The sequence below is a fragment of the Perca flavescens genome, chromosome 5, assembly GCF_004354835.1.
Source record: "Perca flavescens isolate YP-PL-M2 chromosome 5, PFLA_1.0, whole genome shotgun sequence".
NCBI classification, from domain to species: Eukaryota; Metazoa; Chordata; class Actinopteri; order Perciformes; family Percidae; genus Perca; species Perca flavescens.
Window position 1 is genome coordinate 17399490 of NC_041335.1, and position 26635 is coordinate 17426124.

The window sequence follows — 26635 nt, forward strand, 5'->3', positions numbered from 1 at the left end:
AAAACATTTTTACATAATAATAACTTGGCCAAACTATCTTTATTACCCAGTCCCAGTCCCCCCAGAGCTCAGACAGGCAGAGTCTGGCTCGCCTGCAGAGTGATTCCAGCAGCAGCACACAGGTACCAAACACTCACTGCATTACAACCTGCATAGATGGTCTTTTAAAAATGGTCTTTCAAATAAACTAAATGGCACTTCTATTAGAGTTTTTAGACTTCTTATATCCTAAACCTTAAGTAATGCATGTGATCTCAACTTTCTGAACCAATATTCCTTATCGCTGCATTCTCTTTCTTGCTAGTTCTTCACATCCTCCCATCCCTTCCCCTGGAGTAGCCTGCTTCCCTTTGGCTTGTTCTTTCAGGTGTTTGAGTCCGTAGAGGAGGTTGACCAAATCGAGACGGAGCCCAAGAGCGAAGAGGCCAAACCGGTGCCAAAGATACCCAATGGAGCTCTGCAGAACGGGACAAGCTCTCCTGACTCCGGACATCCTTCCTCCCGTAACTTCTCAGTCACCTCCGGCCTGTCGGACGGCTCACTCACAGAGGACAGCGCTGCACCTGATACAATCCCGAGATCTGCAGCTGTCCCTCAGGCGCCACAGAGCCCAGTCAAACCTGCAGGGGTAGAGAATGAAGGTCTGACAGGGGAGATGGACGGCCAGGTGAAAGGTATAGTTAAGAACAAGGAGGGGGAGGAGGAAGAGGAGGAGGAGAAAGCACCTGATGTGACCAAAACTGCAGAAAATACCAAGACTGAGGGGCTGGTGAAGGCCAACAAAGACACAGGTCTGCAACCCAAAACACAAGAAGCAGTTGAGGAGTCTGGAGCAATTAAAACAGAGGGGCCCAAGTGTGTAGATAAAGATGCACTGGCAGACATTAAAGGAATGGAACCTTTAGAGTCAGGGGTAATAGAAAAGCAAGTGCCCGATGAGGATACTATGATGGTATTAGCAGCTACTGCAGAATCAAAAGGAGAACTTGTTGAGCAAAGTCTTAAAAAAGAAGTACAAGTGAGTATTGCGGAAACATCAACACTTAAGAAAACAGAACCAAATGTGGAAAAGACAAAGGAAATGAATGAATCAAAGACAAGTAAACCGCAAGAGGTTTTATTGGCAGAAAGGAGAGAAAATATATCCGTTGATCCTTTGGCTCCCAAAGTTGAAAAGAACCTGGTTTTCTCAGTTAGACACTCGTCTCAGACAGATGAGGACCAGGTCATGACTGAATCCGATGAGTCTCCCTCAGCCATAAAGATGGAGGACATCCCCAAAGCCAAAGTTTCCATGATGCCTTGGAGTAGGAAGGGACGTTGTGAAGTGTTGTCTTTCTCTGAGGTCTCAGCTCCCCACGGCGCCCCCCTCAGGCTGGAGGACGAGCAGGGAGAGCCTTGTCCGGAGGGCACAGAGCCCATCCTGTGTGAGGAGCCAGAGATGGAGAGTCTTTACCCTAACTTTGACTCTCTGGTCAGGTCTGAAGACATTAAGAATGAAGCAACCTCTCAAGAATCTGCTGGGAGTACCTTCTCTGTATGCAAACATATTCTCATTTGCCATTCATATTCTTTTCTTGAATTCAAATTTAATTTTTGCTTGGGCAAAGCAACACCAGCATGAGCGTGTTTTATCTATTCATTTATTTATTGTTTTGTTTGTTTCAGCAAGAGCTTTTGGACTTGTATACATTAAATCTGCATCGCATCGAAAAGGATGTCCAGCGCTGTGACCGGAACTATTGGTACTTCACTCCTGCCAACCTGGAGAAACTGCGCAACATCATGTGCAGGTAAAACACTAACAGCATCAGGGATAGAATACAGTTTTACCCATCTTCATATATACAGAAAATGGCTTATCTATTTTTGATGGCTGACAGCATGAAAGTAAATATGCTAATGAGTGTTTGGATTATAATACCTCCCATTCCCATCTTCATACCACGACATCCTAACCTGTCACTGCTTATCTTGTTCTTATCTAAAACAAATCTCAAACAAATTTTTTCACTGTCAAAAAATTCCATGATAAGGCCAAAACTGACAATGAAATGATCCTACTAACAAGTATTTTCTGTGTAGCCAAATCCTGATACAGCTTATTCCTCTGTACCACAGACCTCCATTGTTAAAGACAAAACAGTTAAAGACACTTCAGTGAGCCATACTGTTGCACTGTGTGACATGTTGCTTCATTACAAAGAACGAGGGTACTGTAGTTTATTTTGAGTCCATCCCACATACACCTTCCTGCTGTAAATAATCAGTAGAGCACCAAATCTGTTTCAATCCACAGCTGAAAATAGTCCCCAGCAACACCTTTTTGAGTAACATTTGCTAAAATCTACACCGTACAGGTAGCTGTTTTTAAAAGATGTAGGTCTTCAGTAGGAAGAAATGGGCTTGGGGCCGATTGCCACAGACATAATGCCAGGCTTATTCTTTAACAGTAATAGATACATTTTCCTCCCTAGTGCAACTCCACATACAGAAGGGCCGTCCATACTAGGAGAAATTAGTGCCCCTCCACCTATACCTGGGACCCCCTAGGACAAAAAAAATAAATGTATTTACACCTTAGAGAAGCCTAATCATTTTATACTTCAGAAGTAGTTGCCTTGGTAAATGGTGAATATTATTTGCAAAAAAAGTATCCTCAGCATTGAAGAAAAAATTGCTAAAACGTCTAAATCCTGAGCAGCGTATGACTCAGCAAATAAAAGTGGCAGATAAAAACCAGCCGAGGACAGTTGAGTTCACTTCTCTTGGTTGTATATTTACAGCTATATCTGGAGGCACCTTGACATCGGTTACGTACAGGGCATGTGTGATCTTCTGGCTCCACTTCTAGTCATTCTGGATGATGGTGAGTCAACACTGAATCACTTCTCAGCTCTGACATGTATGTGTATTTTTACAATTATTGATGGAACAACAGAGGACAGGTTTCCCACTCACTTTCTCAACCCAGCTTTCTCTCTCTTTTTCCGCCTTTCAGAGGCCATGGCCTTCAGCTGTTTCACTGAGCTCATGAAGAGAATGAATCAAAACTTTCCACACGGAGGAGCTATGGATACTCACTTTGCCAACATGCGCTCTCTAATCCAGGTAACACAGTATCAGTAAAGTCTTTACACATGCTGTAGCAGTCAGGTATCGCTAAATTGATTCAATACCAACAAACACCCCACTTTTTTACACTTTTCCTTCACAACCCGTCTCAGTATTTATTTATTACATTTTCTCTGATCTCCTCTCTGTGTAGATCCTGGATTCTGAGCTGTTTGAGCTAATGCACCAGAACGGAGACTACACCCACTTCTACTTCTGCTACCGCTGGTTTCTCCTAGACTTCAAGCGAGGTAAAGTAATGGCATGGTGCGAAAGAGTTTGTGCCAATTAGAGAAGTAGGAGATTTACTCCTCTTTAAGCCCTGTCAGTGGATTAAATGCCTGTCAACTTGTCAGCTTGCTAACAAGATATTTGTTTGTTTTTTAAGGCTTGGAAAGGATTTGGAAATCGGTTATATTTTTGGAATGCCATTCCTGGGAGTTGCTTATTAAATTACTGCCATGAACTGCAGCTGCATAGATAGGTTTTTATAATGAATCAATCTTTGTACTGAAGATTCAACAATGAACTTCTTTCTCAGCTGGGTATCTCAGTATATCCTCTCTCCCACCCCTGCGAACACCTGCTTTCACTCTTATCACTCTCCACTGATCACTCAACTTCCTGCAAACTCGCCTCCCACCTGAGCCCTCAAACACTGATTTAGTTCAACTCCCATTCCTTTATGTGATTTGTCTTCCAGAGCTGGTGTATGATGACGTGTTTGCAGTGTGGGAAACGATCTGGGCAGCCAAGTATGTCTCTTCTAGTCACTTTGTCCTCTTCATTGCCCTGGCACTGGTGGAGATCTACAGGGATATAATCCTGGAGAACAACATGGACTTCACTGACATCATTAAGTTCTTCAATGGTAAAAAAGAAGAAAGAAAAATGCCACTTAACAGCATACATTGTTCACATATCTCCTCATTCCTGTTAAAGGATCACTCCACTAATTTTACACATTACATTTTACTCGTCATCGGGAATACTGTTCGGCCTTCCAAAACAGTTGTATGATGTCGTCTGTGGCTCAGAACGAGCTACGGCTGTTAGTCGACTAACACTTATACAATTTTGTCAACTAATCGATTAGTTGATTTAATTGACAGAGCGGTGCACTTTGAGAGGTGGTTAAGACTAGAAAAGCACAATATAAATGTAGTTAATTAACCATCTGTAAAACTGAGTTTCTCCACAATTAATCCTGCAAAAGCACCACTTTGAATCTTGTGTTTACCATAAATGTGCTCAGAAGTTTCTTGGAAATGAGTAATTAAGCATGAATAAGCATAAAAAATGACTTATCAACTAAAGAAATCTTAGTCGACTAAGACCAAAACGACCGATTAGTCGACTAATCGACTAAGATGTGGCAGCCCTAGAAAGAGCTTTGTTATGTCTGAGTAAATCACCCAAGTGATGTCTTCAGTGTTATGTCAGCTTTGGCGTGGATAGTACAAATGTACTCGTAAACCCTCCAATGAAAATGGAATTTGAATGACACGCAACAAAGACAAGCTATCAAGTTGTATTATGGGAATTGTAGGAACCAGCTGATTGGAGCCTGATGATGGAACTGAAATGAAGTCTGATTTAGATTGGTAAATTGAAAAAGGTCTGATTGGCTTGGTTGTTTTTCCAACCAGGGATACAGCCGTCAGTGAGCACAACACCAGACCTATTTGAATCTCTAAAAAAAATCTGAAATGTGAAAGGAAACCGAAATTCAGTCTGGAAGCAGACTACAACTTTATGGAAGAGCAATACTAAATAGTTAGAGTACTACTTTAATTTTAATCCACTGGAATCTGATGTTTCACTGCAAACTAGCTGTGACACGTCTGTTCAGATGTTCTCCAGACATTTGAGGAACTAAATCTGGCTATTTGTGTGGTTTGAAATAGCCAAAGTTATTTGGAACTTGCATGTTTCTTTGTCTTTCAGAAATGGCTGAGCACCACAACATAAAGAAGATTTTGACCATGGCCAGAGATCTGGTGTGTAAGGTGCAGATCCTGATAGAGAACAAGTGATTGTCCTCTTTGTCTTCTTTTTCCTTCCAAGTAAAGTGTGACCGGCTGTAGCAGCACAAGAGTAAATTACATCTGAGCACACATGCTCTTTCTCTCACTCTCCCTCTCTCACACACACACACACACACACACACACACACACACACACACACACACACACACACACACACACACACACACTCACACACACATTACACAAAGCCTTTACAATCACAGTTTGCTGCTATGAGCCGTATTGACTGTATCCACAATGTTGTTTGTGTTGTCAACAGGTGTATGAGAATATTATGCTTAATATTTGTCAGTATGTTAAACTAAAAACAAATGTATCAGAAAAAACGCATTTCTTTAATTTCTAGATATTTTTGCCAGAAATCCCTTAAGTGTCGGTCTTAACCAGAGTGCACTTAATATTTTTGAGATAAGGATGGTTTTAGTTGCACATTTCAAACCAAACTGCAGAGCTAAATTCCACCAGAGACTATATTTATGAGAGAGAAAAATACATTGTGATAATAGTTTATAATAGTTATTTTAATAGTCAAAGTCTACACGATTAAACTTTAAACATATCAGCAAGTTATCCCCCTATTCCTACCCCTTAATGAAGGTAAGAATGTCAGCAGAATTTACTTTAATTACAACACCCCAAAATTAAATTACTTTTTAATGATGGAGAACACTGGCTTGTAGTCCGGAATGTAACTCCAGTTCTCTTTAACACACAACATTAAGAATAATTTAGCTTTTAGCACCATGTCAGTGATTTAGCATCCAACAGTGTTTTTAATGTTTTAATTGAACTGCCTTGTCTGCCAAATATTGTCTTCATTTGTTATGTGTGAATTGTGAGTTGTACTGAGAGAAAAATGTGTTTAACTTATGAGGATTATATTATGTAAAATCATAACCTAATATTTAAGTGACTTACGGATGTCTGGGTCCTGTTTGTTGAATTAAGACAGCTTAAATGAATTGGGAAGATCAGATGACACAGTAAAAACAACATTTATTCACAGTGACCAAATAAAATGTTTTGTGGGGCCACGTTATTCAGATTTGTTACTGTGAGAATGACTTAAACAGAAAGATGAAAATTAAAATGATGTTATGAGGGAAACTGTATTTATGTTTTGGCAGATTTGGGGCTTGTGAGGACTTTCAATATATATGCTTTTTATCCCTAAATTAATACTAAAGTTGGCCCTCGGTTACCGATATTCAAGCTTGTCAATCATTGCCTAAAACTTCACTCAGTTGGTCTTCAAGTGTTGTTTCATGAATGTGATAAGATGAATTGCTTTTAATATTGGTGTTTCTTTGTGAATGCTAACTGCTGTCAGAAAACCTTTTTTTTTTAATTATTGTAACATTTATTTAGTATTTTATTTATTTATTTATTCATTTATTCATTTTCTCATTCAGATGCTGCTTTGTTTGTAAAGCTGATATTTTTTATTTTGTGTCCAGTTCTAAATGTGTATTGTGAAACAATCAAATGATATACTAAGAGTTCATATACATATATATCTATATTAAATGGTATATGTTCTTATAATAAAACAATAAAAATGGAATCATCATTATTTTTCCAAAACATCTTGTAATGTGTATTTTACTCAATTTAATAAGGTGAGAGAGTCAGAAGTACTGTATATCATAAAGGTAGAGGGTTGATAAACGTCCATCAGTCCACCTCTTTAGTCAAGGCGTAAATATCTCAACATCTATTGGGTGGATTGCCGTGAAATTTTGTTCAGATGAATCCTGACTTTAGTGATAACTATGGGATGGATTGTCATGAATGTTTCTTATATTTTATCTTAAACTGTAAAGAAAAGTTTGTATTTAAATCCATCACAGTTTCCTACAGCCTAAGTTGACTTTTTATATTTTAGAGCAGACAAAAGAATGAAAAGTCTAATATCAATCCTGTAGTCCATTACAACTGAAACACATTGCACAGGTCTTCTCAAGTAAGGTATGCTTTATTCAAAAACATTTTTGGACTTGCCTTTATTAGATTGGTGTCTGCGGCTGCTTCAGATTTTATTATATACAGTGCATTTATCAGTCATAAGTATGACGTATGCAAATTAACACCATCATCCTTTATTTCATTATATTTTTGAAATTCAAAATGTTATTTTGGTATATTTGTAAACCTGAAACAGCCTCAGACATCACCCTGACAGCAAAAACACATTTATTCTTCAAAGGAACACTTGGCAAAAACGTCTCAGATTAAAATGGGTAAAAAAGATATATTATATATATATATATATATTAAAATAAACTTGGATGATACAAATAATCAACATATAGATAGTCTAAATATGAAATCTAGATTAGTTACCTTACCCTAAGTCAATATCTTGAATTTTAAATGGGCAACACAAACACTTTTATTCTGCCTATTCTAAAACTCAACCTTGCGATTCGAACTGTCAATCGTGTGGACGTTTCTTCCTGCTCCTAAAATGCAAAAAAATAACTTGGTGTTTAAAGACTTTAAAATGCCACGAGACTGAAACAGCGGTGCCACAATGGGTGGCACCGAATTTTTTTCCTTTTCTTTGCTGCAGGCATAACTGAATTAAAACGACTACCGCCCGAACAGGGACTTGAACCCTGGACCCTCAGATTAAAAGTCTGATGCTCTACCGACTGAGCTATCCGGGCTCTGGAGAGCGAAGTGGATCGAATGGTCTGTGGTGCAATTCCCGGATGGAAAGTGTGAAATGTCATATTTTGAGGATATGTCAAACATTACTTTATAATACAAATAGGAAAGTGGCCTATTGTGGATGACATACAGCGCAATCATAATAGTTTGTGTTGTTTAATGCTTACATAATAAATATAAGTAAATATAATTGTTACTCATAGGAAACATTTGCAACATTCACTAAAACGTTTACATGTGAGCATTTTTTTATGTATCAAAGAATTATTATAAAAGACCAAATTCATGAAAACACTTTCGTGTTTTATATTTATTTTGTAAAAGCCTTTTTCAAGCAAAGCCGAAACAACACATATCATGGGTTATACGGTATACAGTTATACTTTCAGCAAAGTCTCGCACGCACCAATGCAAAATTCTAATTCCTTCTTTCATAGTTCCTTGGGTTTATTGGCCATAAACTCCAATGAGTAAAAAACGCCGACGCCCGAACAGGGACTTGAACCCTGGACCCTCAGATTAAAAGTCTGATGCTCTACCGACTGAGCTATCCGGGCGCTCTAGATGTGCTTTCTACCGTATTAATTATAAAACTAAATATAATTGTGAACATGTTGTTTGATGGCTTTCATATAGGAAATGCTATCAGTGTCAGTCTAAATGTTATACTTCACGGGATTTTGCTAAGGAGGGTTAAATGATGAATAGAACAGTATTATTCCACATGCGCCACCATTGTATTTCAACTAAAACGAACCAGTCTGTTGTCTGCATGGGCTGTAAGCGAAGAAGGAAGGAAGTGGAAGTTAAGCCTCTCGCTTCACGTTCCCTTCGTCCTACCTCCCCCTGGGCTAACCAATGGGGCTAACTACGGAAAGTCGTTCGGTTCGCTATATGCATGCTAGTTAGCACTGACTATGCTGGTGAATTATTAAATACTAAGAAAATGTGACACACTTTTTATACATTACGGGGATAGCTAAATACCTTGTCTTAATTGTCTTAAAATGTCAGCGTTTAGTCTCGCTGCTAAACGCACATGCCGTGGCGTGTCGTGCCTGAAAATCAGTCGATACTCCGTAACAAACGTGGAGAACTTCCACAGAAGAAGAAACAGCTGCTTGCAGAGCCACATCACAAATGTAACGCGTCTGTTTAGCTCTCATCCACATAACTCCAAGGTAAATTGAAGGTCAATGATAAGACTGTTATTTGAATTGCAGACGGTCTATTCAGTAGCCAGTGCAGGACACTAGCTACACGTTAACTTGTCAGTCTTGTTACCTGGTTGTCTCCCTTAATAGGTACCAGAGGTTGCAACATGGGAACCAGTACCAGAGGACCAACTTCCCCCGGTAAATATCCTCATGCCTAATTGAACGTAAACATAATACAACTTGTATTGTGTTTAATAGCCTAATGCTTGAAATTCATGTTCGATTTTAGATATTTAGTTGAAATCATTGTCTTAAACAATAGGTGACTGCACATTAAAACAGGTTTTGCTTGCTGTAATCATTCCCACCTAGTATGCTGGCCAATAAAAGATCCCTTCCTAATGCGTTTTTATGTAATTTATGAAGGACAAAATTCACAGTCCTCGTTGTGTACAGAAATGTATTCGGATGTTTATCTGTATCTAACATGAGGCTTCAACAGTCTGACTGTACTTTTAGTACCTTAGTACCAAATTCCCTCTTTGTGTTTGCACAGACTGTGTAGGCTACTTGTTGAGCTGCAACAGGGGATTTGTAACACAAGGAGGGAATTTCTTAAGAAAAAGACTGTAACTTTGTTGTGTGTGTGTGTGTGTGTGTGTGTGTGTGTGTGCGCGTGCGCGTGTGCATGTGAGTGTCATTAAAACGTCAGATATTACCAAAGGTCAAATTATGGGGCATGAGCATAGACTGTATATGGGCATGAGTCATGACAGTGTTCGCTGATTCAAAGTTTTTACTGGATTTAATGACTTAATTTGATCGTTACAGTTATTTACAGTTCTGTCACACATACATTTCTAAGCCACAGACCATTGATTTTACAGCCTGCCCATATTCCTACTGACCTGGTGGACAAACTGGAACGACTGGCCTTGGTTGATTTCCGCACCAAACAGGGACTGGCCTGTTTGGAGAAAGCTATACGATTTGCAGATCAGCTTCATGTTGTTGACACGTCAGGGGTTGAACCAATGGATTCAGTTCTGGAGGACAGGTATTGTACAGACTGTTGTGTAAAACCGCGTATTTGCATGTGGGCCTTTTCATCACAGTTATAACCACATAGCGTAACAAATGAGCAACAACTGTAGCTCAATTTTAAATTCTTGTGAAGACTATTGTATGAATGTGGTTATGTTTTATCCATGCACATCCAGGGCATTAAACCTGAGAGACGATGCAGTGATGGAAGGGGACTGTGCTGAAGAACTGCTTCAGCTCTCCAAAAAACACAGCTGAAGAATATTTTGTGGCACCACCGGGTAAGAAAAAATGTGAATACATTTAATTTTGAAACAATTGTGTTCAGTTCAGTTCAAGTTTATTGTCATATGCATATTAGTACAGAGTACCACGGCAATGAAATACAATGTGCCTTGGCACTCCCTCAGCACCAGTCAATAAGTAACAATTATAAATAACATTTAAAAACATCCAAGCACAGTAAACATAGTAACTAAGCTCAGACCTCAGCCCTCCTTCCTGTTGTACTATCATTCAATAGCCTTATTACCTGGAGGTAAAAACTACCCCTGAAACGTGATGTGCGCGTTGGGATGCTCTGCAAACGTCTCCCTGATGGAAGGTGGGAGAAGAGATTGTGTGCAGGATGACTAGAATCCTGCATAATGCCTAGCGCCTTCTCAGTGCTGCGTTTCCAGTAAATGTTCCGGAAGCGGTTCAAGTGGAACCCCAATGATTTTAGATGCAGTTTTGACCACCTTTGTCAGAAGATTAAGGTGTGAAGTGGCCCTGCCAAACCACACTACAACGTTGCCTGTCAGTATACTCTCAATTGTACAGCGGTAAAAGTTCTGTAGAATGTTAAGGGACACACCATATTTCTTGAGACACCTCAGGAAATAAAGCCTCTGATGTGCCTTCTTAATGGCACAGCTGATATGGAAGGACCATGAGAGGGAGGCTGAAATGTGGATGCCTAACAACTTAAAGGTGTTGACAATATCAACTGGAGAGTTGTTAATATAGACAGGTGTATGTGTGGATTTCTTCCTTCTGAAATCTATGATAACCTCCTTAGTTTTCCCCACATTGAGGGACAGATTATTTCTGCGGCACCACATGATCAAATTACTCACCTCAACCTCACCCCTGTAGGCAGTTATTCATTATTGCTGTCAATGAGTCCTACTACCACAGTAGTATCGTCTGCACATTTCACAATACTGTTAGTGGGATGTTTTGCTATACAGTCATAGGTATACAGACTATATAATAGAGGACTGAGACAGCAGCCTTGAGGTGCTCCGGTGTTAGACACTATAGAGGCTGAGTATGTAACTGTCTGGGGGCGGCCTGTTAGGAAGTCCTGTATCCACCTGCAGATGGAATTGCAGAGGCCCAGGTCTAACAGCTTAGGTATTAAAATAGAAGGTTGTTTATTTTATGGTTGCCTGTACATTATTGAAACAGTCACGAATACAATTGCACACTGACTGTCTCTGCCTCACTGGCTTCTGACGTACTACTGCCACGCTACTGTACATACACTTACCTGCATATTTATACTACTGTCCTCAGTGTATATATCTCATCTAGTTTATTTATATTCATCCTACTGTCTATACTCCTGCACTTTATATTTTGGCAACGGCTCCTCATGTTCATACTGCTCGTATATATCTTAGTGTAATTATTTCACACAGTTCATACTGTTAATACTATACATATCTTAGCGTTTTCATATCTACCCATTACTAGTTATTCTATACTCCACATAACTCGGCAATGAAAAAGTTGAACCCAATCTAAATTCAAAGATGATGGTGTATATTTTTCATCCTGTTTTGTTTGTAACTGTGAGGATCCTTAACTAATATTTATTTTTCTTACCACAGGAAACATTCCGCTACCAAAGAGGGAGGAGAGGGCCGCCTTGCTGAAACATTCAGAGTTATGATATTTATTACTAATTTTTCATTTGTGTAAAGTTAAAAACCTGCTGGTCATGCATTTAGATTTTGTTGTTTTTCAGTTTCCTTTGACACCTGCAGTATGGTTGAATCTTGTCTTTAGTTTCAGTATCATTTTATTAAAATTGTGAGTGAGCAGTGTGTTGACAACCTGTGTTAGAAGGGCAGTGCAATGGCTGTCCATTGTTTTGATTTGTGATTTACATTATGATAATGAGTGAGCGGAGAAACTGAGAAAAAAAAAAGAGCCATGTGTAAATCTATAAACTGTGCATGTGTCCTACTTGACATTTATGTATCTTGTTTTCATTCTAGTGTTGTTAAACTTTAATAATAAAAAGTGTAATCTTTTCTTTGTTTTGTTTTTAAAGAAAAACTTTTGTTTAACGTATAAGTGGCCTAAAAATAACCATAACGTGTTTGTCAGGCACATTTCATCTGATGAAATGATTTTCCCTTTCCTTGTTAAACTACACAGTGCTGATTTGACCATTTAATCAGGCCATCGAAAAGCCCCCTGTAACTCGTTTGCTCGGATTCATGTTGCCCCACTAAATACTAACGTTTCTCTTCCTGCCGTTTTTTTTAAGGAATTTGGACTGATTGTAAATTTGTAAACTTGTGTTTTTTTCTTCAGTGTTTCCATATCTGAACTTGTTCATTTCAAAGTTAAAGCTGATTAGTTGGCTGTTTATATGTAGATAAATACGAAAAACATTTATCATAACAGTGGAGTCATGTTTGGCTGAATAGAAACCGAAAGTTATTGAGGCAGAGAAGGAAAACGAATCTTAAGTCGTAAAGGGAGGTGCGGATCAGCTGAGGCAGACTGTATATAAACAGTGGTAAGCTGAAGCCTCTGACAGCTGATCCTGAGCATAGTTGTTGTTCTGTCACCGTCTGAAGACCTCAAGTTGTCCGGAGAAATTTACTAAAGTGATCACAAGGTAAGTCTCTTTATCAACGCTCTGATCAAATGCACCGTGATACTTCATTAAAAAGAGTTTATGTAGACTTAATTTGAATGTGTTGAATGATCTTTCAGGCCAATTTGATCATGGACATAACCATCTGCATGCTCGGGACTTCCCATACCCTGAGGGTGGACCCTGAGCACACCGTGGGGTCTCTGAAAATACTCATCCAGGACAAACTAGGAGTTCCCTCTGCAACGCAGAAGCTGGTGTTTGTGAACGGCATGAACACCGATCTCAGCGACGACTCGAGGCCCCTGAGCTCCTACGGCTTACGATCTGGCGCCAGGGTGTCCCTGCTGGTGACCCAGCCGGCGACCATCCAGGTGTTCCTCAGAAACGAGAAGGGGAAGACGAGCACATATGACATCACACCCGACGAGACTGTGAAACACTTCAGGAGCAGGGTCGAGAGCAGAGAGGGGACTCCGGCGAGCCAGCAGAGGCTCATTCACCAAGGCAGAGAGATGAACGAGGGCAGACTTGCCGACTACAATGTTGTAGCGCTGAGCACCATCGACCTGAGTCTCCGTCTGAGAGGAGGCTGAGGACACTTTTATATAGTTCATATTCTGTACATTCCTTTAGTTAATCTAAATCAAGATCTGACAGCCTCAAATGCCATATTTCGTATTTTTTTGTATTTTCATTTGGAAAAATCAATGCATTCCAAGTGTGATTCTGTCATATCTAAAAAATGATCATAACCTTCACACACAACACAGTATGTTAGAATTGTATTTCGACATGTTTTAATATATTAACTGGTTTAAAAAAATGTAAATAAAATGTAAATGTTAATTTGCATGTCTCTTTTTGTCTATGTTCTGTACTGTATAGCTACTATTTCCTGAGCTCATGGGTGGAGCTGTACCCTGTACAGATCTCACTCAAGTAACCACAAAGGCACACGTTAGCACTGTTTTACAATGTACTCCAGTATTTAAATGAGACTGTCTCAATCATACAATTCGAGGTTTACTATTTCATCTTAAATTATTTTGGCAGTGCTCTGTAAAAAAAAATATATTTATTATGAACAACATTTATTATGTTCTGTAATTACAAACAAACAATCATTTATCTAAAATATAACAGCTTGTTAGAATGGCTTAAACTCATTGTACAGGTTTGGCTGGAGTTATTCACAAGAGCTACTGTGAGAATTATTGTCCAGATTAGAAACAGGTAAACAGGAGTACAGTAAACAGCCAAATGTTAAAGCCACAGTTTACTCCAGATTTGTTTTCAGTGAGGAAATCTAGGGAAGCCTCATTTCCTCACAGATGCAAGGTAGGCGTACCAAAATAAGGCGATCATGTTGGCAAACAGCACTCGGAACTAAAAGCAAAAAAGACACAGGGGGGGGGAGAAACATTACAGTAAGTGTCAGTGTGTGACTCAGCATTTGTTCGATGACAGGATGCCAGTCAAATGCATACCTGAACAGGCACAAAGTTGATATTGATGAACTGGAAGGGAGTCCACACTTTCCAATTCATCTTTAAAGCAGTCCAGTAACTTCCTCTCATCTTCTTTTCAAAGTCTGTCCACCCTTTAGCCTGACAATAGATTGGAATGATTATATATTTACATTAATTCATTTGTTATTGCGTGTGTTTAAACTGCATATAATACATGAATACAGTAGACTAAATACTATGGTAAAAAATCCAAGTTGAAACATTGCATGTGGCAGGAAATCATATTTACAGTTTTTTTCAAGTGTTTACACACATTTTCTGAAAGCATACCTCATATTATCAGATGTCTACACACACACAAAAGGCAAAACACCACAAATCTCATAAGAGATTATGGCTCATCTTGGTCTTGCCCTTCCTCTTTCTCATTCCACCTTCTTTTACCTCTTTCCTCTCTCTCCTAGGTTTGTTTTATTTGGTTTATTGCTAAAGTTTTGGTTTTTATTTGAACAATTGTGCAACATGTGTTTGCCCATGTGAGGAGTCAGAGTGGATAGTAGGAAATGTAAGTTTTGCATTTTGAATGGCAGTGCGTGATTTTATTTAAGAAGATCATGCCGAATATAGAGAATTGTGTGTAGTGCAATCTGAGTGTAAAGCAGGAAATGTGCTTGTATTTTAGCAGGATTGGTTCAGCGGGTTCGGACAGGAGTCACAGGTTGTGGTCATTGTGTCTCAAGTACCAGTATTAGTCTGTAAACAATTGAAAAAAACTGTAAATGGGCAGTAAAATACCAAAACAAAATTATAACAGCAAAATTGGCGTTACAAACTGGGACCCTGAGTTTGAAAGAAATGGGCATTTACCACGCACAGAGGGTCTAATGAAGGAATTTATCAAATTGCTTATGGGAAGTGTAGGATCCTGCATTTTTTTTTTGCTTCACCCATACCGGGGGCTAAAGAAAATCAGCATATCTTGGCCTCTGCAGCAGCAATTTCTAATATTCTTTTTGTAAATCGGTCTGTTGCAATCTCCCCAACTTTATGCCAGTGCAATATCAAATTGCTGGAGTTCCCTTTATTTGATATGATTAGGGGGGGGACAGTTTCTGAGATTACCTACCTCCAGGATGTTCATGACAAAGTAGAAAATGAGCAGAAAGCCAGGGGCAAAAACAAGCCGATCCAGTAGCAGACGTTTGACTAAACAGAGCGGGTCTGTGCTGGGCATCCACACTTCCATCAGCTGGTAAAAGTAATGGCTCAACGGTCCTGTAATAAACAACCTGAAATAGACAACCAGGCATAATGGGACTACAGAATCTTTAAAAAAAAATATATAGACGTAAGAGGGGAGTTCAAGGCAACACCCCATTACATTTTTGTTTTGTTACAGATGAGTCATGAAAAGTATGTCAAGCCTCAATTTTGTTTATGTATTGAGTCTCACCCATAAATGGCATAGCTTGCAGCCGCAGCTGTATCAATCTCATTGACTTGGGCTCCATTCTTGGCCTTTTTTCTTGTTTCCAAAAACTGAGACAGAAGATTTCCTAAAGCTGTGAGGATGCCACTGAAAGTATCAAGAACACACAACGATCACAACTCTGTCAATATGCAAAAGGTACATTCATAATAAGGTAACACAATAAAATCAGTGCCATAAACTTATTAGGGGAGGTTTTCCAGGCAGATGCTGATTGGCTAACACCAACTTAGTGCTGACACCAAGGGCAGTGTGTGGTCAGTGCAAACAAAGTGGAGCAATCAAGTAAGAACTGCTAACAAAAGGCGATATTGGTAACAATTTAGCAAACAGTAACTTAATAAACTTTGGTTTGACTTTGTCAGTCCTTTACTAAATAAGAGCTAATTTCTGACTGTCAAACTGAGGAAACACGACACAAAACAAGCACCAAGCTGCACAAAAAAACCCACTATAGTCAGTGACTAATCAAAGCTACAGACCTCGTTACAGACTTAGTTAGGATGGGATATTTCTTCAGAAGAACCAGATACTGCTGTAGTAAACGGAAATGAATGGACACATCCCGGACTGGCAGGCTCTCCACAGGCATTGTCAGCTGTTTAACTGTACACACATTACCACTAGCCTGCAGAACTGGGCAATAGCTGCTAGATGCTCAATCGGATCTGCTAGACTGGCCGACGTGGTTAGGTTTAGGCAAGAGGAGTGGGGATTGGTTAGGGTTGAGGGAAGAATACCAGGGTAAACCAATCAGAGGCAGAATAAATCGGGCCACGAGGCACGTCCTTTGACGTCGACGCGTCTAGCGGATCCGGTCTAGCATCTAGCGCAATAACTGGGCGAGGTTGAAACCATGGGCTGAAAACTATGTGAAAACCTGAAAACTGTCTATGGTTGAAGTATATAGCTTCCGGAGCTTCCCCAAAGTCTTCCTGCCCACGTCATTGCGCCATCAGCGGAGCCACGCCTTCACGTCGACGTCAAAAACAGCCGTTAATTAAACCTTTTTTAATCATTGGCAAAAACAACTGTGTCGAGAAAAGTTTAAAGTGATGTCGAACAGCAGAAAAAAAAAAAGTAATAGAATAAGATTGAGTACTGAAAGTGTGGTCCCATATATTATTTATTTTTGTCCTCATGCAGTCCTCGTCTGACACTATCTGTACTGAGGTTGCTGTGGGGTCTCACGCAGCCAGCAAGTTATTACTTTAAGTTTCATTAAAAGGCCCTTTTAAGTTTTAACTAAATAAGTAAGACTGAACTGCAAACCAAGAGAACCACCACAGACTACACTGAGCAAATTTAGAGACATTAATATAAAACATCCACTTTTTGGAACCACTTTAATAGAACCAACAGTTCAATAAAAAAAGTAAAAAGAAAAAACACAAACATATTTACAATGTTGAAACAACAGTTTGAGAAAAGGCATTTAAGAAAATTCAGTGTATAGCACAAAACACAACGGTTTAAACTGCAAAACATGAACTCTTTTTTTATAAAGAATTAAACAGGAAAGTAAAGCTTATGGGTGGGTTTTGGTCTGTAGTTAGCCAACATACATGTTAGAAAACATGAATAACAACTTAAAGTGCCTTCCAGTTTACGGGAGACTTTCCGGATTTAATTAGCAGCTCGTTGGCCTTTGAGAAATGCCTGCACCCAAAAAATCCTCTATGAGCAGACAAGGGAGAAGGATGTACAGCCTGCAGGACGTGGTGGCGTATCTACAAAAAGAGAGAACATAAACTTAGATGCATGAACGTAATAAAAAGCTTGGTATTAAAACAACAGTGCAGACCATAGACCGTATAAAACAGGGTGCACACCCACCCTGTTAATAGCGGCTCCCTTCTTCTGAGCATATGATCCCCACAGCATGAAGACGAGGCCTTCCAGGTTGTTGCTGAGCCAGTGTACCACAGCGTCGGTGAAGGTCTCCCAGCCTCGGTCTTTGTGGGAGTTGGCCTGGTGCGCTCGGACGGTCAACACCGCGTTGAGCAGCAACACACCTGATGAGCACGGTCAAAGATGGGGAAGATGGCAGGTCTGTTAATGACCGACAGCTCTGTTATTGTGCAACGGTGTTCTAAAGACAACTTTAAAAAGAAATACCTTGTTTGGACCATCCAGTCAGATCTCCGTGTCCAGGGTGCTGAAAGCCCTCAATGTCCGTCACCAGCTCTTTGTACATGTTCCCCAAACTGGAAACGAAAAGGGTCAAAGGACAGTACACTATCGGATGTCAAGTTAGAAAACTGACTTCTTCACAGGCAGAGATACTGAAAAGGGTTTAACCTGGGTGGAGGAGGCACTGGTCTTTTGACACTAAAGCACAACCCATGGGCTTGGTTGGGACCATGATATGGATCCTGGCCAAGAATCACCACTTTCACCTGGAATTAGAGACAGATCTTTCAGTGACTGTGACAACTAATGCCAACCTAAGAGATATTACAGATAACAGGGCTCGACATGAACGTTTCGAGGCACTTGTCCTTTGGACAAGTACGTTTACATTTCACTTATCCATGCACAAAAGTCACTTGTCCGGGTAAAGATTTATCATTTTATTTTGCTAATGCAGAATTCGAACAAACCGTTGAAAGCTGGTTTGAAAGAGGCTGATTTACAAAGGGATCCTTTAAAAAGGTGTAGCTACTTTACAGTTGAATATTAGCTGATATTTAACCACGTACAAATGCTAATGCTTGCTAGGTACACAGCTGCCGACACTAGCTGTGTACCTCATTTGTCAGCCAAGTTAGGTTGCCGTAGAACATTACTCCTTCTTCATTAACGCACCCAGTCAAATTCATCTCTCCAGCTGTTCACACATTTTCTTTCCCTTTTTAACTCGTATGGTGCTGTTGTTGTAAGGTTAATTGTTCCTGGTGCTGTCCCTGGCACTTGGCCGGGCTGCGGAGCCTGAAGAAACATCCCTCTCCACGCCAGTCTCCACCACGGTTCTTCTGGCAGGTAAAAATGTAAGTTTAAACGGCGGGCGATTATTACTTGGACCGACTCCAAAGCATTTTGAGTTGGACGCTGGTTCGACGGTGTAGGATATATATTTTGTCACTATAGTGCGTAGAGTCTATTAGAATCATAACGGACCATTGTTGTCCGATTCTCCTGACTGTTTGTGATAAAAGCCATCTGGCAGATACAATTTGAAAGAGGAGTACCAGGACATTGGGAAGATAATTTGAGCTAATCAAAGAACTCTTAGATCGGGAGAAGCTGTGAACAATGGTCAGTGTTTTGCAAGCGCGAGAAATGTGACACAGGTTGTGAAATGTCCTTGGCTTTCTTGATAAAGAAATACACAGGTATTCAGTAATATGAACATCGTAAAACATTTTGTAACCAGTGTATAGATTTGATGAATAGAAAAGCAACCGTAAAATATCCCAAGAGTAACAAAAGTCTATTTCGGCCTGGGAGTGTCAGAGTCAAGGTAACATTTTGCTACATCATGGTAGGGCCCGGCTGGAGCCGAGAAGATCTGGACTACATCCAAAACTGATGACAGTCCCAAGATGGGACAGAAATGGATAAAAAGGTTTTTAAGATAGCCGCATCAAATGCTTGGCGGGACTCTTGTCTGTTTGCTACGAGTAGGGTTGGGTACCGAAACCCGGTTCCACTATGGTACCGGTTCCTACGCAAACGGTAGTATTCGGACCGGATTAGAATGCAAATTTTGGTTCCTCATTTCGGTTCCGACTGAAATATTTTCCCTCTGTCGCTCCGGACAGCGGCAGACTTTTTTTTTTTCTTCCTTTTCTGCCGTGTGGCGCACGTGCCCGCTCGCGGTGTGAAGCGCGTGTCCGTGCTATTCTTGGACATGCACTCTACAATCTGCTGATAGACGGCTTTTTGTACACGCTCTGAAAAAAAAAATATCACACTTTCTCTGTGGTCCACTGTTAGCTAGCTACCGTAAATGTAAGCTACTTTTAAAAATGTCATATTTTCCTCTGGGCTCACCAAAACGGACGTAAAAGCATATTAACCATTCACTGACTGTACGTGATTGCTAGTAAACATATTAAACTTACTCTGCTAGTCTATCGTTCAGGATAAGACCCTGTAGCCTGGTGGTGGGGGAGGCAGGACAGTCTCCCCAAATTGTCTGACCTTTCAAACTCATACCTGGGTGTGTACAGACCTCTTGGACACCGTCTGAGAGAGTTTTCTCCTGTGCAGGACATGTCATAAGTCAGGAGAGGTGTCCTGTCTTGCCAGAAAAGGCAAAAATGGTAATTTTTCTGCTCAAGAACTGCTAAAGTTTGAAGCTGGTTGGCATACCAACTCAACATTTATTTTGTTGTTACTTGTTAATAGTGTAAGTGTTATTTGTTAAATTATTGTAGTTATGTGTTAGATGACTTAGGTTTACTTATTATATTTAAACTTTAATATATTGTTAAATTTAAATAATTTTCAATAAAAAAAATTTTTTTCAAGAATCGGTTTAAGAATCGTTTAGGAATCGGAATAGTTTTAAAAGTACCGGTTCGGCATCGGAATCGTACCCAACCCTAGCTACGAGAGAGATAGATTTTGTCTTGTAATATGTGATCCATGTACACGTAATTGTAATATAATTTATCTCTAAAACTTGTTATAACTTAACTGAACGAATCCTGAGTTTTATTTTCTGATCTACCAGTAAACGAGCACTTATCAGGGTGTAGTGACCTTAGAAATTGGAGTCAGATTACTCTGGTCTCTTGGCCAGACTGGTCAACGGTCACATTTTTAACACCAATTCCTTCAACGGATTGTGGGGGGAAAAAAATGTATTGGTTTCAAATCTGTAAAATAGACGTCATGAGTGGCACATAACGTGAAGTAACATGGCATTTTATTTTGTTTGAGTGTTAACTTGTCCAGTGGGGCAAGTACATTTCTCTTCCACTTGCCCTACAAAAAAAATCCACTTGTCCCGGACAAGCGGACAAGCCTTAATGTCCAGCCCTGGATAATACACTTAACTTCCATTTTACCCACACAGTAGACAATTCTGTACCACTGACCCTAAATTTCAGTTGCACGTGTGCATGTGTCGGTCCTCAGCTCCTGCTGGGATTTGCAGGTGTCTGGTTGTCAGTTTAGCACATGGTAGATGTTAAAATAACTTTGTCAACCTATGTCACAATAACTATGAAGCAGGCCACAATTTAACATTGCCTTAGTGTGACAAAAGAAAGGCAGTGTTGCAAAGTCCGCTTATTATAAGCAACTTTGGGCTTGTTTTTCTGTAAAGTCTCTTACAAATATTGGTCGTCGCTGGTCGCGGTTTTTTTGGGCTTGTTTCTAAAGTGTAGTTGCTTATTTGGGCTTGTTCCCAGCTCCGTAATAAGTTGTCAAGCAGTCTTGCCTGTTCCCTCTGTCCCTCCCCTTTCCCCATACACACAGGAGACAGCAGAGTTTTTTCCCACCCACATCCTGCTTCTAATTGGCTCTGACCCAGATGGCAACGAGTACTAGCCAATCAGAGGCAGAGCAGGGCAATCAGTTTTTTCTGTTTAGGAAAACGTCAGTGAGTAACTGAATGAAAATACGCGCAAGTCGCAACTGATGGGGAATGGACTGTAGGAGAGTTTTTGGAGGAACAAATGCCCGGGGCAAAGTGGGCGAAATACAGGAAGAAATATAACAAAGACTGGGAGAAAGAGAAAGGAGTAAAAGAATGGATTCAACCCGTCGTAATAATTTCTCCGGTTTCTGGGTTATAGTTATTTAAAAATGGGATCTTCTGCAGTCCCTGCAATAATAAATAAATAATTTGTGAATTCAGGATGGTATTATGCAAATTTCAATTATCAAAAGGTTATTATATACAATTCAATTTTATTTATAGTATCAAATCATAACAAAAGTTATCTCGAGACACTTTACAGACAGAGTAGGTCTAGACCACACTCTATAAATTCCAAAACCCCAACAATTACAGTAATTCCCTCAAGATATACACATGTGTATATAATGTACTTGGTACATCAGTCTATATTTGATATCCCATTAGTTTTCTAATGTTAAAAGGTGGTTTAACTCCCTATTGTAGTCAGTGTCCTGATGCTCGGGGGAGAAAAATAAATAAACTACCGTGTGTACAGTTTTGCAAAACTGCGCACAGTTTACCAATCTGTCCACAGGGATGTAAATTGACAATCTGTACCCACGGATTGTAAAACCGTGCACACAGTTTATTTATTTTTCTCTTCCCGGGGGTCCGTAGAAAAAGTCGCTTGTTTTGGGCTTGTTTTCACAGGCCTGGTTGCTTATTTGTCTCGCGAGATCTGGCAACACTGAAGGAAGGATGTCTCACAATGTTCTACAACTCAATCAAGACAATAGTGCCATGCACAATTACACAAACTTAATTGGCCCACCTGCAACATGGTAAGATGAGGCTGTTGGCAGATGTTTAATCCAAACCTAGATGTAGTACAGCCCCTCTATATCTAAAAGGACTTGTGTCCTCAATACAAGGTCCCTCAGGCATTCAGAGCAGGGATCGCTGGCTGCTTTAAGGTCGGGCAGGACGTTTGTTATTGTTTAACTCTGAACAGCCTTGAACTAAGTCTTAGAAAAGCTAAATATGTCCCAATCTTTAAAAAAAAAAAAACACATCTTAAATGCACTTCTTGATGTTTTAAATCTATATTTTGTAGTTTAGTCCAAATTATTGCACCATTTTATATAGTGTCTTCTTAGTCTCTTTAAATTCCTCCCTTACTCCCGTAAAGCACTTTGGAATCTCAGTTTCGAATAGTTCTACATAAATAAAATGTGTTTGCTGGTTTATTTTTTATATTAAATGGTTTATACTTTGGTATCAGACACAGTTTCACAGGTCAGGGAACGTGTCAGTGTAACTTACATCTCGGATGTCACACATCTGAGTCCAGGTGAAGACATGTTCAGCAGGTGGGTACACAGTGTGGTGTTTCCTCTCTTCAGAAACAAAATCCATCAACTGTGGCAGAGATGTGAAGTTATTCAAACTGTTCAAAACAACAAAGCCTTCACAAATCCAAAACTGGGTTTTTAAGAATCTTTAACCTCTCTGGGATAATTTGGTCCAGATTTGACAAGTCTAGGCGGCGTAGTGGTTTTGGATCTGGACCTGGTCTAATGTGGTCTACATATGAAAAAAACTGTGAAATCTCCCTTTATTGCGTTCTCATAAAGACAATAAAGCTTTCACAAATCTGAAAGTGTGTTTTAGACATTAATTAATACATTTACCTTAATGACTTACACCCTTTCAATACAGTAAGAGGTTCAAAAAACTGAGGATCAGTCACTCAGCAATGTAAGTTATGTTGGTATACGTGCAGTTTAGTGTCCCAAATTCCCCAATATCCTTAATTAATTAATTATGAACCTGCTAAGCCACCTGTGCTACCCGAACCCGTCTCTAATAAGACCCTCATCATTTGGGACACTCAGTTTTTGGAAAATAATTTGTGACACTAAACTGCACGTAAGTCAGTTATGTTTCCCTGCTGAATCGGACGCTGTGAATCGGAAGCTAACTTCAGCTTTAAGTTTCCCTTAAATTTCCCCTTAACCCCCGAATCGGAAGCCAACTTCTGCGTCGTCAAAACATGCATCAAAACAACAGAGACACCATGTGCAGTGTGATGACTTGTTCTCTCACTTTTTTAAAGTAGGCCTTTCCAAATTCTTCTGACAGTCCCTCTCGCCAGCTTCTCCCAAACCCTGGAGGTGTGTGAGCGGAAGCGTGGAGTCTCTCCAGCGCTGCTCTCTTGTTGCGGGCTATCCGGTCAAGCTGCTCCGGGGACAGAGGAGCAAGAGGGAGGCTGGAAGCCTCTGGCTCCACCACCGAGGACCTCAGCTTCTTCTGGATAATTTTAGTGTATTTAGCAAAATACAAAACAGGTGAGAAGCGTACAAGTGGAGGCGAGACTAGCTTTAGAGACCGTCGACAGTGCAGTACAAACATGCTCGAGCTATGGTAGCTGTAATTAGGACTTTTAAAAACAATCAAGAACACAGCGGTACTTGTGAACGCAGCTTGGGTTACGCTGAACGTGTCGTGGGAAAAGATAAATCCCTTAGTGTTTCAAATCATAGACAAATACTACTACAAATTCACTGTAAGTGATATTTAAATATTAATAACGTCGTGTTTTAACACTACAAGCTAGACACGTGGCTAATGTTAACTGACAAACTGAAGTAACTTCGCTCACCGGGTCTTTGGCATCCTCCTCGGCTTCATTTATATCCTTAGAAATTCTCTTTTTCGAGACAGGCGAAAAAAACGAGTGAATAGTTTTTTGTCCAATCATTTTGTTGAAAAACACCTTGGCGGTAAGCTGGCGTAAACTAAGAACTAGATAAACTTATTAGCTTATGTGGAAGCAAAAGAGCGGTGGGCTCCTCGGAAAACAAAAACTCTCTCAATGGAACTGAAGTATTTCGCGCCAAAGAAAGTGACGAAAAAGAGTTATGCTAATGAGCTGAGCGCTGTTCAAGACAAACTGCGGCTAGGTGTTTTCTACGGTTTAAGCGGTTTAAGGTTAAGCACCGAGCATTCGCCTGATTTATCAATTATTTTTTATGTTAATGTTAATGTCGTTATGTGATATTTTATTGTATAACGGCATGATGTCACAGTCTTTGCTGTTTTGTAGTAGTTGTGTTGCTAAAATAAACTGTTCGGTTAATTGAATCGACAGAAATTAACGTCTATTTTGATCATCAATAAATAATTTGAGTCAAAATGGCCCAAATTATTTGTTTCCATGTTCTTAAATGTAAGCATTTGCTGCTTTATTTTTCTTATGATAGTAAATTGAATATATTTACATTTAAACTCTTTTATACAGTCTATGGTTTTTAATATGTCACCTTGGGCTCAGAGAAATTGTAATCACTATTTTCTGTTCTACTATATTTCTATCCCAAAAAGTGTCATTGATTAATCGGGGAAACGGTTAACAGATTAATTGATAATTAATTATTATGTAGTAGTGGCAGTCCTATATTTTATTAAAAGGTCCTGAATTCAACAACATATGACAAATTTCAACTTAAAAAAATAAAATAGTGTGAGAATTCTCAGGCGGTATAACAAATCAGTCCACTCAATGCAGACCCACATTGAAGATGCTTTTGTTACGTTTATTCAATCTCAAAAATCCGTAAGAATTTTTCATTCTTCTTTGCATCATCCAGGTCTTAAACATCCTAAACTTAAGCTCCTCAGAGTTCCACAGACAACAGGTTACTGCAATGGATAAGTTTGTGAATAAAAGCTCCTGTATTTATGATGCAAAAAGTCCACGGAAGAAGATCAAACTGGAGAGTGATAAGAGGATCGAGAATGAGGATGAGGGAGGGGAGTTCTCTCATCCTGTTCCCTGGCAGAAAATAGAGGCAGAGGGACTAGACTGTGATTATGCTCTGCTGTTCTCCAAAGAAGAAGCACACCACCTTTTTAAACAGCTGGAGGAGGAAGTGGTGTACTCAACAGGTACAATAGCCAACCTTTTTCTGTAACATTATGACCAGAAGTTGCAGTGTAGTTGAACGATTGTGGCTGTTTTTGTTCCAGGAGAAGAAGCAAAGGTCCAGTTGTTTGGAAAGGTGCACAATATACCCAGAAAGCAGGCTACATATGGAGACGCAGGTCTCACCTACACTTATTCTGGGGTGACACGTTTAGCCTGCCCCTGGACTCCAACCTTGGAATATATTCGGGATGCTGTCACAAAAACAACTGTACAAACATTTAACTTTGTTCTGGTCAACAGGTGAGGAATTACTGAATCCAACTTGTAGAGGTCATAGTTTGGGATTCATCTTCCTGCTGAAAGTGTTCTTCTCTCCACCAGGTACAAAGATGGGCAGGATCACATGGGTGAGCATCGTGACGATGAGAAGGAGCTGGACCCCCTCTGTCCCATCGCCTCTGTCTCTCTGGGAGCGCCACGAGACTTTATCTTCCGGCACAGAGATGCTCGGGGAAAACAGAGCCACCGACAGATCAAACCCGTGAAGCTGGAGCTTGCTCATGGAAGCCTGCTCCTTATGAACTCACCGACCAACACTTTTTGGTACCACAGCCTGCCTGTTCGCAGAAAGATTTCCTTGCCTCGTATCAACCTCACCTTTAGGCGCATCCTACTGGGAAGAAAGAAATGACCAAGCGTGGATTATCACCTGGGCCAATGGGGCCAGTGCCCAAGAAGCTGAGTAATTAGTCAGAAGTCTGACTAAGGGGCCCCAAGTCAAGTCACTTCTGTCCTTGGACACGTGGTCAAATATCACAAATCTAAAATTTGTTTGTTTATGTTGCAGCTGAATCTGACTGACCAAATGACAGCACAAGGTGAAATAAGTGATGAGAGATTCTGGAGAATGAACACATTTTACAGTAATCAGTGGTTTAAAAATGTTTAAAATGACACTTCTGACTGACTCGAGCTCAAACTACCGCTTCAGTAAATTTCGTCAGGTTAAGTTTAGTAAAGCCGCTGGCAATGTTCCTGAAGAAAGGAACAATAAAATCGACAATTCGACCTCAACTCCTGAGTGCAGACCATGAAGGCTACATTTAGCATCTTGTGTTCCACTCAAAGGCACTCATGTACTTTGACAGAGCAATGGGGCACTGTACACTGATTGCAAATTAATTTGTTATATTTGAAAGAGAGTTGTGTGCTGTCCCAAAGAAGATGCACAAATTTGAAAATAAAAGTATTATGGT

General features: G+C 40.0%; 6 protein-coding genes and 2 non-coding genes across 10 annotated transcripts in view; 4 read left to right on the plus strand and 4 right to left on the minus strand.

The window, feature by feature from the left end:
• Positions 1 to 6563, plus strand: part of sgsm1a (small G protein signaling modulator 1a) — a 28248-nt gene extending 21685 nt beyond the window's left edge. Inside the window, exons 18-25 of one of the 2 annotated variants that reach the window (XM_028577961.1) lie at positions 51 to 122; positions 305 to 1537; positions 1669 to 1793; positions 2787 to 2869; positions 3002 to 3111; positions 3269 to 3365; positions 3818 to 3985; positions 5062 to 6563. In XM_028577961.1, coding sequence (XP_028433762.1) covers positions 51 to 122; positions 305 to 1537; positions 1669 to 1793; positions 2787 to 2869; positions 3002 to 3111; positions 3269 to 3365; positions 3818 to 3985; positions 5062 to 5150 — 1977 coding nt within the window. In that variant the 3' untranslated portion in view covers positions 5151 to 6563. The remainder of the gene's footprint in view (positions 1 to 50; positions 123 to 304; positions 1538 to 1668; positions 1794 to 2786; positions 2870 to 3001; positions 3112 to 3268; positions 3366 to 3817; positions 3986 to 5061) is intronic. The other variant, XM_028577962.1, reaches the window with a different exon arrangement.
• Positions 6564 to 7759: 1196 nt separating this feature from the next.
• Positions 7760 to 7832, minus strand: trnak-uuu (transfer RNA lysine (anticodon UUU)). Its single transcript has one exon. It is a non-coding gene; the product is annotated as a tRNA-Lys (tRNA).
• Positions 7833 to 8320: 488 nt separating this feature from the next.
• Positions 8321 to 8393, minus strand: trnak-uuu (transfer RNA lysine (anticodon UUU)). The gene has a single exon. It is a non-coding gene; the product is annotated as a tRNA-Lys (tRNA).
• Positions 8394 to 8574: 181 nt separating this feature from the next.
• On the plus strand, positions 8575 to 12340 carry gatc (glutamyl-tRNA amidotransferase subunit C). Its single transcript, XM_028578601.1, is given in 6 exon segments — positions 8575 to 9017; positions 9141 to 9191; positions 9881 to 10050; positions 10214 to 10280; positions 10282 to 10318; positions 11915 to 12340. Coding segments are annotated over 6 exon segments (561 nt in total). The 5' UTR covers positions 8575 to 8843; the 3' UTR covers positions 11977 to 12340.
• Positions 12341 to 12825: 485 nt separating this feature from the next.
• Positions 12826 to 13764, plus strand: isg15 (ISG15 ubiquitin like modifier). Its single transcript, XM_028578603.1, has 2 exons — positions 12826 to 12936; positions 13035 to 13764. The coding sequence occupies exon 2, from the start codon at positions 13047 to 13049 to the stop codon at positions 13509 to 13511; it is 465 nt and encodes a 154-aa protein (XP_028434404.1). The 5' UTR covers positions 12826 to 12936; positions 13035 to 13046; the 3' UTR covers positions 13512 to 13764.
• Positions 13765 to 13992: 228 nt separating this feature from the next.
• Positions 13993 to 16811, minus strand: pxmp2 (peroxisomal membrane protein 2). The gene is made up of 5 exons (XM_028578600.1): positions 16359 to 16811; positions 15841 to 15963; positions 15514 to 15676; positions 14406 to 14525; positions 13993 to 14304 (listed from the first exon to the last, which is right to left on the minus strand). Exons 1-5 carry the CDS (start codon positions 16466 to 16468, stop codon positions 14236 to 14238), a joined length of 585 nt encoding a protein of 194 aa, XP_028434401.1. The 5' UTR covers positions 16469 to 16811; the 3' UTR covers positions 13993 to 14235.
• A 394-nt stretch (positions 16812 to 17205) lies between these two features.
• Positions 17206 to 24394, minus strand: unga (uracil DNA glycosylase a). Its single transcript, XM_028577229.1, has 7 exons — positions 24114 to 24394; positions 23558 to 23761; positions 22775 to 22870; positions 18178 to 18275; positions 17995 to 18083; positions 17713 to 17891; positions 17206 to 17606 (listed from the first exon to the last, which is right to left on the minus strand). The coding sequence occupies exons 1-7, from the start codon at positions 24210 to 24212 to the stop codon at positions 17466 to 17468; spliced, it is 906 nt and encodes a 301-aa protein (XP_028433030.1). The 5' UTR covers positions 24213 to 24394; the 3' UTR covers positions 17206 to 17465.
• Positions 23344 to 26340, plus strand: alkbh2 (alkB homolog 2, alpha-ketoglutarate dependent dioxygenase). 2 transcript variants are annotated; one of them, XM_028577231.1, is made up of 4 exons: positions 23344 to 24017; positions 25102 to 25399; positions 25481 to 25679; positions 25761 to 26340. In XM_028577231.1, exons 2-4 carry the CDS (start codon positions 25159 to 25161, stop codon positions 26068 to 26070), a joined length of 750 nt encoding a protein of 249 aa, XP_028433032.1. In that variant the 5' UTR covers positions 23344 to 24017; positions 25102 to 25158; the 3' UTR covers positions 26071 to 26340. The 2 variants fall into 2 exon arrangements, with proteins under 2 accessions (XP_028433032.1, XP_028433031.1); XM_028577230.1 differs by having other exon boundaries at positions 23344 to 23799.
• Positions 26341 to 26635: the final 295 nt, after the last annotated feature.